This window comes from Condylura cristata, unplaced genomic scaffold, assembly GCF_000260355.1.
Source record: "Condylura cristata isolate star-nosed mole 26May11 unplaced genomic scaffold, ConCri1.0 scaffold00019, whole genome shotgun sequence".
In the NCBI taxonomy this organism is placed as follows: Eukaryota; Metazoa; Chordata; class Mammalia; order Eulipotyphla; family Talpidae; genus Condylura; species Condylura cristata.
Window position 1 is genome coordinate 32,807,927 of NW_004567120.1, and position 10,727 is coordinate 32,818,653.

Here is a 10,727-nt window from a genome sequence, read left to right on the forward strand (position 1 = left end):
GGATTCACCAGAGACAGAGCGGGGAGCAGAACAGGCAGATCTACGAAGTACACTGCTGAGGGGAGCAGCGGGCGGGTTAGGAGAGGTCTGCCTCACCATGTGGTCGCCTCCGGGGCAGGCGGGGATCGAACTCTTGCGGAAGTGGCTTTAGTTTCCTAGTGCAGTGCCTTAACCCGCTGCGCCACCAGGGAGGGCCCACAATATAGCTATTCTTGCTAGCACCGGCCAGACACCTGTAAACATTACTTCTATAGGACCAAATACCTTTCACATAGCTAGAAAGTAACAAATAATCCCAGTGGCAGTCATCCCACCAACTTACTCTTGACTTTGGGGTGTCTTAGTATTTCACAAGTCAATAATATGGGTGAATACAACAGATCTGAATATTGTGTATTTAGAATTATTCACAAGACTTTCCAGTCCTTTTTTTGGGGGGGGGGAAGCAATTTCCTATACATACTCATATAGCATGTATGGGATTGATTAAAAAATAATCCAGTGTTAGTAGGAAAGGGGAGGGGACAGAGATCAAACCCAACTGGCGTTAATAGCTATTATAGATAGATGACGGGGACAGTTTCTCTGTATTATTTTTCAACTTCCATGTGTTTGTAATTTTTCCATGACGCTTGTGAAATGCAATCTGCCTTGGAGAGCAGCTGCAAATTCAGGTCCCCATGAACATTCAGTGCTTTATTAAGCTTGTTATTCTCTGGAGAGCAGGAAAATAAACCTCACAGTGCTCACGGTACTTTGGAAATTGGACCCAGAGAAGGGGTCAAGGACTGTGGAGATGAGTCCCCAACCCTAACATTTGAGATTTGTTAAAAGATGTCTGAAAGGAGAATGTCATGGCCATATTTATTTCCATGAGTCACATTATCTGGAATGGAAAGGATAAACTTAACATAGGTGGGGGTGGGGCTGAAAACCTAGAAACAGGTAGACAATGAGAAGAAACTCTGAGAGCATCAAGGGGGAAACAATTTGTGTCTAAATCAAGCCAAAATTGACGGGGATGGGAAGGGGAGGTGGATTTCCAAAGCCACAGGAAGTGGAGTCTTCTAACTAGATAGGTAAGGACGAAGAGCTCTGCAGACTCAAAAAAACTCCTGATTTTGGCGGGTGGATGGTGGTATCATCCAAGACAGGGAACCATAGAAGCAAGACAAGATGGGTATTTCTGGTTTTTAGAAAAGCCAAATTCAACTTAGAACATTTTGAACAGTTTGAACAATTGTGTCATAGATCTATGATGAGGACCTGCTTGGTTACCATGCCTCATGGCAGGTACTCATCCTTTCAGGTCCATGAACTCATTTTTGCAAGAGTTAAGAATCGAGGCAATCTCAGCAAAGATTGATCTACAATGCTCATCAACTTTCATGGTTGAGAACTATAATGGTCAGGATAAACTACCAAAATGGATTTGAAAGCAAAAGGTATTTTTTTTTAAAGATTTATTTGTGCAGACAGAACAGGGGTACAGGCTAGAGGCTCAGGGGCGGTGAGAGGCTTCACCAGAGACAGAGTGGGGAGCAGAACAGGCAGATAAACGAAGTACACTGCTGAGGGGAGCAGCGGGCGGGTCAGGAGAAGTCTGCCACGCCATGTGGTCACCTCCGGGGCAGGCGGGAATCGAACTCATGCGGAAGTGGCCTTAGCTTCTCAGTGCTGTGCTTTAACCCGCTGCACCACCAGGAAGGGGCCGCAAAAGGTATTCTTAAGGAAAGAGATTCTTTGAACTGGATAGTGGGGGAATAAGACCTCAGGAACCCAGGAGCACAGCAGTCTGAACTTATGCGAGGGTTTCACAGAAAGGATATATGGCTGCCTTGCAGTTCTAAGCCCTCTATGACCTGAGAGGCTGAGCAAAACCCTATGCTCCTAGGAAGACACAGGTGGTAGACAGGCATAGAGAGGATGGGATGGAATCAGAGGGCAAAAGAGAGAGGGAGCAGGAATGCAGCCAGTCTTGTGCCCTTCAGTTTCCTTGGTGTTGGAGAGACAACACCAAGAAGCTTGCTTCTGTGGCGGCGGGAGGTCAAGGGTGCAGACATACTTGGACTGAAATGTTTCCCCTGCCGGGGAGGAAAACCTTTCCTCTGCCTTCGAGTCCTTAGAACTAGAAAATAGCTACTTAACACAACATAGGTAAACAAGGAGACAAGACTGAATTTCATGGAGATGTCATACAGATAGCTGTGATGGTAACAGAACAACGTGGCTAAAGACTGTTTAGACAAAAGGACGAGTCTATGAAGAATTTCCAGTGCAAAAAATTATTTCTAGTGTAGGTGGTAATTTAGTGAGGAACTTAGCAGTTTATTTACATAGGAGAATTAGGCCCTGAGACCCTCTTGCCAGGATAAGGAAGCTTCTTCCCTCCTGGTACAGGGAATGCACCCTTCACACTGGAGATTCATTTCCTGCTCTTAGGAGAAAGAGGGAGTCAAAGAAATCCCTGATTGGGCTGTTTCTCCAGCAACTTTAATTAAAAAGAATCAGTATGCCACTTTGATCCATCTTGGGGTGGCCTTCCCTGATCTCCAACATCTGTGAGGCTACACAAGAGGCTTGTCAGCCTCAGGCTGCCCCTGCATTTAAGCTGCAGAGCCACGAGCAAAGTCATAGCAAGACTGTTAGTCCCAAAGCCGGGAAAATGTCAACAGGTGGACTTCCCTCTGTTGTATGTATATTTCCTCCTCTGTATGTCAGCCACCCTCTCTGTGCAATGTCCACTGGCAAAGGAGAAATGGAGGAGCAGGCACAGACAAGCATAAAGTAGGTGAGTCGTTGCCCTGGGCTGGCATGGTGGTGGGGTGACTCCTGCTCTTAGGTTGTCCCGCAAGTGCTGCCACCTACTTGGCCCCCAGACGCTACTAGCGCTACTAGCGCGGCCTCATCTGCACTCCCCCCGCCGCCTGCGAGGAGGATGTCCAATCCACCCACTTCACCCATCACAAAGCTGAGGTTCAGCGAGATTGATGATATCCCCAATGCCCTGGTCAAGTGGGAGCACTGCTATATCGAAGGGCAAAATGTGTGCCCTTGACATTGACTCAGGGCGGCCTTTAGACATCCCTGGGATTGAGCGGCTTGCACTCACAGTGCTAGTAGCTGAGAAAGACCATCCTCTCTCTGCTCACCCACTGACCACTACCACATGTCAAGCGCTGTGTGCAAGGTTTTTGATTGCGGTGCATTACTTTATTGACTCCTAATTGTAAAAATGATTACTCATCATTTTCCAAATGGAGAAAATGCATGGAGAGCTGTCAAAAGTCACCCAGCTCATAACCTGAAGAGCCAGAGTGCAAGCATAGCTAGTTTCCCTCCCAAGTGGCTCCCACTGCGTTGGGCCCATTTTACAAGATAGGAATGACCATCTCCCAGGATTTTTTAAATATTTATTTATTTATGCATACAAGAACTGGAGTACAGGAGTACAGTCCAGAGGTGGGGTACAGGGTGGTAAGAGGATTCACCAGAGATAGAGTGGGGAGCAGAACAGGTGGGGTCTACTGAAATACACAGTTGAGGGGAGCAGTGGGTGGAACAGGAGAGGTCTGCTGCACCATGTGGGTGAGCTCCCTGCCCGGGATTAAACTCATACAGCAGTGGCCGCAGATAGCTTCATAGTGCTGAGACTTAACCCCTTGTGCCCCCAGGGATGCCCCAATCTCCTGGTATTAATTGTGATCTGAAAAGACCCAGGTGACTTCTGGGGCACCCTGTTAGACTAGGACTGCCACTGTTAGAGCATACACACATAGGAAGCACACAATCGATGCATAAATTATTATTTGCTCAAAACTTTGCACCCGTTACAACTTCCAACTTATCCTCATGCTGTGTTCATTCACAGGGCGCCAATTCTAAGCTGCGTGAAAAGCTTCTGGCTCCCGCTCAAGTCTGGCCAGAGCTGGTCGCAGCAGCGCCATCTAACGGCTGCTTCTTGTACACCAGAGAGCCCTGGGGCGGTTAGGATGGATTTAAGGATTTCAGGGAGAACAACAGTCAGCCCGGCGCCTCCATCCCCTCGCCTCTCCCCGCAGGTTTTGGTAAGGGGAGGAGAAGAACGTTTTGAGGTAGGGGAAGCTGTAGAGACTTTGTTTTAGCCATTTCACTGTGATTCCCAGGGTGAGGTGGTCTGCCTTGTTGTTAAACTTGATGGGGGCACAAAGCACACCCAGCAATCCAACCTAAAACGGCAGTAATTCATAGGCAACACATAGTTGTGAGTTACCCCGTCATAGAAAGGCAAGGAGAGTAAGGAGAGGGATCTGGGGAGTCTCACCCAGACCTGATGCTCCGCAGCCACTTTTTGTCCCGTGCCCCACTCTCTGAGGAGCTTCTTCCACGGAGTCAGTTCACAGTGTGCTCAGGATGGAGTTTGGCGGATACTCCTCCCTCTTATGGTGGCATTATTCTTGGCGAGGGACTTCCCTTCCTGATGTCAGAATCTCCATGCTGCCTCTCTGCCCAGAAGGAGGGTTTCTCCTTAGATTCCATGTTCCCCTTCTTAGAGATTCTGTCTCAGTGGGTGTGAGGCTTGGTATGGTGTAGGTGGTTTCTCCTGTGTTGCCATGGCCGGCTGGGGAAGCCCTGCTTTGGAGTGTACTGACTGCAGTATACAGCTGGAGGGAGAAGGTGCAGATCCTATTACTCTGTACTATATATTTGCATAGACTCCATTTTTGACACTATTAGCCTAAAGGGAAGAAATGGGGTGATGGATGATACTATGTTTTTCAGCTGGATTTGTAAGAAGATGGTCCCTAGGAAAAGGGGAGGTTCCAGGTTTCCTGCCCCACCCAAGGAAGGACGGAGCTGTGCAGGGAGAAGCTGGAGAAGAGACAGGATGGAGGCAGGAGATGTGGAGCAGAGAGACATATGAATTAGCTGTACTTGCTTCTTGGTCCTGGACTGGGTGAGACAGATGTGGGTGAGAGACCCATGGGGAGGGTTAACGATGGCAACTTTAATCTTGATTTTGATTTTGCTCTTTTCCTCCCAGATTTGTCTGACTGCTTTTGACCTCTCTTTACAGGTCCCTGCCAGAAGGTGCTTTAGACTTGTGGTGGGCTTTTGGGCCTTGCTTTGGGCCAATCCCACTTGGGTGGACTTTTACCCATGCAGGGATGGGCAACTTTAGGTGCTTGATTTGAAAACTGTATTGTGTTTTTTGTATTGCACACTAATTGTATTAAAGTTCCTTTCCATTAAAGGTCTATGTTTTGTCTTGATATGGCAGATGGCAGAACCTCTTTAGAGCAGGAAGGTTCAGGTTTTTGGGGTGTCTCTCTCTCTTCCCTATACCAGGTTCTCCAAAACTTCCTGATACATATATACTGCCAATATCTGACCCACAAAGTGGCCACAGAGGAGAGTATTCAGTCTTGCTAATCTTTGGACAGCAATTACTCTACTATAGAGCTAAGGTTGAAAAGGGAAAAGTTTTATACTTCATGGGCTTTTCTTCCACTAAAGGGCCTGGTTATTTAAAAAAAAAAAAATTATCTTAGTAAGCCTAAACATATTTCAAACAAGGTTTCTCAGGTGAATCCAGTTAAGATAACATTTTACATTGTACCATGTACTAACTATGCAATTGCCTAATTAATGAAGGGTTAATATGTTAGAAAGGAGTGCTTGGAATGAAACTTAAATTCCTGTTTTTCCATTTCAGAGGATTCTGTGATGGCAGAGGCCTGGGACAGCTCTTACCTCACCCTCAGAGACAGCAGGGCTAGTTTGATAGTGGGTTTGATTCACATCCTTTACATTTCGCCTTTGAGTGTTCCTCACCAGCCTGTTCTATTTTTGCTCTTCTGCACCAGTTATCATCTGCTATTGTATACAATTTATTGTTTGCCATTATCTTCTGACTAGTGAGATGGTCTCATAGCTATCACAGAAAATTTACTTACTGGACCAGCCTGAAAAGAAGAAACCAGAGGGGCACAGGTATGTTTTATTTGCTTCCCAGTGGGGGTAAGGGAGAAAGTAGGGTTCATCTCAGTGTGACCCCAGCTGACAACAATGGGAAGCCTCATTTTGAGAAGTTCCTAGTTATGTTCCCCACACCTGCATTTCTCACCTGTCTCCTGCCCCCCTGCTCAGTAAGGGCAGGGTCATCTTGAACTTGCACATTCTGCCGCCTTCCAGGGGACAGTGAGAGCAGCTTCTGCTTGGGGTTCTGGCTCAGACTTGTCTCCAAATTGCAGTTTCTCCATAAAATGAGGATAATGATTAGGTGGCTGTGTGGCTTTGATGAGATTAGGGGAGCAAAGCACCCAGCATCCTGGAACCTGGGAGGGAGATGCCATTAGTCCCCTCGAAAGTGATGTCTTCACCATCTTCCCAACCTTTCTCCATAGCAGGAAGGCACTGCTTCTTCATTAGGGTGTCTCAGACTCTGGACTGTAGGCTGATCCATTCCTATCTTGGGAGGCCACATGATCCTTGAAGGGGTGCCGGAACTTTGGGGACTCAGCAGGGCCATCTGGACAAAGAAGAGGGAAGCTCAGGGCACTGGCCAGAAATGGGCTCTGCCCTTCTGCTGGTGGCCAACATTGGGAGCATCCTCCTATCGGTGCTTCCATTCCTGGGGAGCTCTTGGCTACAGGTGAGGAGGGTACAGCGCAGCCCTTACCCGAGGCTGTGCTCATTGTCCACACTGTGCCCTCAGGATGCCTCCCGTGGGGGCTGGGGGCCCTTCTCAATAGTGGCCACCAGACTCTGCTCATGGCCTCACTCTCTCAGCCCTCTGGCCACCTGCCTACCCTCACACCTGCTTCAAATACCCTGAAGGGTCTGTTTGGGGAGGCACTGGTGCAGGGCTGTGACGAGATAGTCTGTGTCTAAGGTGGAGGAAAGGAAGAAAATTTCAGGACCCATCTACCTGAGAGTAATGGGGACATGACCATTCACTGATGCACAGGCGTCTCCGGGTAACACAATGTGACCTAGACAGGCCATTTCACCCCTCTGCTCCCAGTTGGTGGGGCTCAACTGAACTAAGCACTTCCTAACAGTATGTTTTCCAATGAAGAAAGGGCTTAAGTTGTTCCAACAAAGGTCGTGCAAGGCCATGTCTTGGGCCAGGCCTATGCTGCTGCTTCTCCTCGGGGGCAGTGGGCCAGGCCGAGGCGGGTCTCCAAGCAGCCCCGCTCCAGCCCTCTGAAGATGCTCTCCCCTGAGACTGGTGGCCATCAGGGCTGTGACATCACCACTGGATCCTGTACCTCCTCCAAGGCTGATATACCACACCACAATCAAGAGGGCCATTTTTACTCTATTTTATTGAACTCAAGAACTTCTTTCTTAAATTAGAGGCGACAAGATTTGACAATACCAGAAACGAGAACACCAGAAACGAGAACACCAGAAACGAGAACATTTGTCTGCCCAGGCTGTGCAGACGAGTACAGAGTTAATCTCACACAGAGACCTCAAAGCCATCTTATTCAGGTCCGTGTCTGATTCTGCAGAAGCTCCGGAGCCTGGTAAACAGCTGCAAATACCAAAGTGCACTGAGAGCCACCAGGCAGCAAGGGCCCCCAGGGGAGATGGGAAGAGGGGGAAGCAGAAGCGTGTCACCTACTCAAGGCCAAAATGGTAAGAAAAGCAGTGGCAGGAACACTTGCAAAGGACCTGGCCCCGCCCTTCCCCGGGCCACCCCCTGAAGGCCAGACAGCCCCAGCCACAGCACTGGGGCTTCCTGCCCCCCCAGTAGAGGGCGGGGCTTCTCTGCAGGGGAAGGGGGGTCTCTGAGGCCTGGGATCCCAGAGGCTCTCACACCCATCTCTCCCTAGGAAAGTCTCCTAGGCCCCAGCCAGCAACAGCTGAGCCCCTTGCACAGGGAGAGTGAAAGCCCAGTGCACCGTATGGACAGCTGCAGCCCCACAGCACCCCACATGCACCCCACCCCCGGCACACACACACACACACACACACACACACGCACTGGAGCTGGGGGTCAAGAGTCACCCAGGGCTGAGAGCTGGATTTGGAAGGGGCACATCTGTGCATCAGCCCAAGGAGGTCTCTCACGCCTCTCCCCCTGCCCCCCCTGCAGTCCTGGGCTCTAGCTCTCAGGCTGCCCCAAGATCTTTGGGTGGAGGCAGGGGCTGGCAGGCTCCCAGAGGGATCCTGGTGGACAGGGCTGGGTGGGTGAGGGCCACCAGGGCCAGAGGCTCCCAGGAGACCTGGCACCAGTTAGGACGCCATCAGGCCCTGTTGGGGGGAAATTCAGAGGTGCCAAGTCAGGCTGCAGTCCTTGGGGTGGGGCAGGCAGATCTTCACCCAGGCCCTGGCTCCAGGAGGGCAGGTGGTAGCAGCCTGGGCCGCTCTGTCCCTGGGGCTGACCAGGCCCCTGTGGTTTTCAGTCCCAGCATCTCTGAGGACGCGAGCCACGAGCAGCCGGTGCCCAGCAGACGCGAGGCTGGGTGGGTGCCGACGACCAGGGTGTCTGCGGCCGGGCTGCTCCTCCCATCAGCAGCACACCCAGGGCTTGCAGGACTGAGCCGAGTCCATCTAGAGTCTCCCCTGGGATCCTGGGGGCTGGGGGGCCGAGCCTGGGGACAGAGGGGTCATGCCATGAGTCCCAGCCCATTCCACCTCAGGTGTATGTCTTCACCCTCTGGTTAGCAGCTCGCAGGAGCCCCGGCCCCACCCCACCACCCAAAGGAGGCTTGTGCTGCCCAACTGAGGAGCCCCTGGTCCAGCCTGGGGTCGGCGGGGAGGCCAGGCTCTGTGGGGGACCTCCACCCCCGGGGCCTGGGCCCCATCTCTCCTGTGCCAGCTCAGCTCAGACTGTCCTCCCCTGCTTCCTCGTGACCTGCCATACCACTGCGGGGGGAGCGAGTTGCCCAGATCCCCTACCCTGGACCCCTCGCTCCCTAAGTCCCCCAGGAGCCCTGCACCGCTCCCCCACCCTGTGTTGAGTGGGGGACGCAGGGTGCACTCCTTTCTATCTGTGGGCAGGGCAACATTCTTCCCTCCGGAACCCCAAGTTACCCATCACTGGGTGGGAGAACAGAGCGCCCTCTAAGTGCTGCGAGGAGACCTAGTGCCCAGGTGACAAGGCCGTGCCCGGCCCCGCACCAGAGCTGCACTGGGCTCCCACAGCCCTGGGGGCCTCTGCCCGCAAGGCCCTTCTCTCTCTCCTCCGCCAGGCCCTTCCTCAGCTGCTCCCCAGGCAGCTCTGGGTCCAGGGGTGCCCCTTGTCAGGCGTCTGGCTCTTGACAGCTCTGAGAAGGGGCGGGTCTCCACCTACAAACATCAGCTCCTGAAAGACAGGGAGACTTGAGCCATGACCGTCACCCCGCCAGCCCGTTTGCCTTCCTCCGCAAGCCCTTCTCCACCTGTCTCCCCACCCAGCCTGGGCACTGCGCTCTGCTCTGGAGGCCCTGATTTCCCCAAACCTTCAGGTACTCAGGAGGCTGCCGGAAGCTGCCCAGCCCAGGGCCAAGGAGGGCTTCCTGGGGGCAGTGGCGGGTGCTGGAGGGAGTAAGGTGACAGGAGCCTGGGCCTTCTGGAAGGAGCGACGGGGACAGGAGGCCTCTTTCCTCTCTCTCAGGTCTTCAAACACAGAGGGAGCTCAAGGGACAGCAGGAGCAGGCGGGAGCAGGCCACTGGCCCCAGAGACCCGGCAGGAGGCCGTCTGGGGAAGGGCTGTGCGGGCAGCAGCAGAGAGCCCCAGGGACCTGAGGGCCGAGAAGGGGACAGGACTGGGACTTACTTGGCCAGGAACACCCCTCCTTACTGGTGGGGGGCTTGGGGGCTAGAAGAGAAGGCACAGCCTGTCGTCCAGGGCCCTCCCCGGGCCTCGGAACCGATTGCCCTCCATTCCCTGCGGTTGAGGTGCGACCAGCCAGGCCTTGGGGAAAGGGATTGGGCCGAGGGCAGAGGAGGGAAGACACTAATGGGTACCCACGGCCGCTCGCCCCCACCTTGGCACCATTACAAGGCCATCAGGAGGGCCTGTGTCTGCCCTGCCTTTGCTGGGGCTGGCTGCCTCGGGTCCAGTCCACATCCTCCCCGCCAAGCCAAGGGGCCTCGACTTCCAGAGGTCGCGGAAACCACTTTCCTCTGGCCCGCCAGTCCAGCCTCTGGCTCCTACCTGGATGTCAGGGCCCCTCAGGTCAGTTCCTGCGGCGGTGGCAGACGGCGGACGCTCTGCTTTCTGGTTCCTTCCCGCCCCTTCGGCCAACGTGAGGCAACAGGTAGGCCGCGCGCAAATAACGTTCTGGAGGCGCAGCGAGGGCCCCACCTGCGAGTAGTCTGTGCGATCTGCCAGGCACCCGCCGGGCACGTGGGCGGTCACCGCGGGGCCGGGCGGCCAGGCCGGGCTGGGCAGCCGAGGCACCCTCCTGCGGAGGTCTAGCGTCCAGGGGCCCGTCACCCCGCCTTCTCCGCGCCGCGACCCCGCGGCCCCCCGCCGTCCTTCATGCGGGCGCCCCTGCCCCTGCCGTCGCCGGCGGGCGCAGGACCCTCCCCGGGCCGCGGTGGCCGCGGGCGCTCACTCGATCCGCACCTGCAGGCGGACGTTGAGCATCACCGAGGCCACGACGTAGAAGTAGGGGAAGTTCACGCGCAGCCGCCAGGCCAGATCGAAGAAGGTGAGCAGCGTGCGCGTGAGCCCCTTGCAGAAGGCGCTGTAGGAGCCGCGCGCCGCGGCCGAGCGCGAGAGCCGCACCGCCAGGCCCGAGAGGGCC

General features: G+C 53.8%; 1 protein-coding gene across 1 annotated transcript in view; it reads right to left on the bottom strand.

Annotated features, from left to right (window-relative positions):
- Positions 1-7,293: 7,293 nt before the first annotated feature.
- The window catches only part of SMIM10 (small integral membrane protein 10), a 30,166-nt gene continuing 26,732 nt past the window's right edge, over positions 7,294-10,727 (bottom strand). Inside the window, exons 2-3 of the mRNA XM_004685954.2 lie at positions 10,133-10,723; positions 7,294-9,716 (exon numbers count right to left, since the gene is read on the bottom strand). Coding sequence (XP_004686011.2) covers positions 10,532-10,723 — 192 coding nt within the window. The 3' untranslated portion in view covers positions 7,294-9,716; positions 10,133-10,531. The remainder of the gene's footprint in view (positions 9,717-10,132; positions 10,724-10,727) is intronic.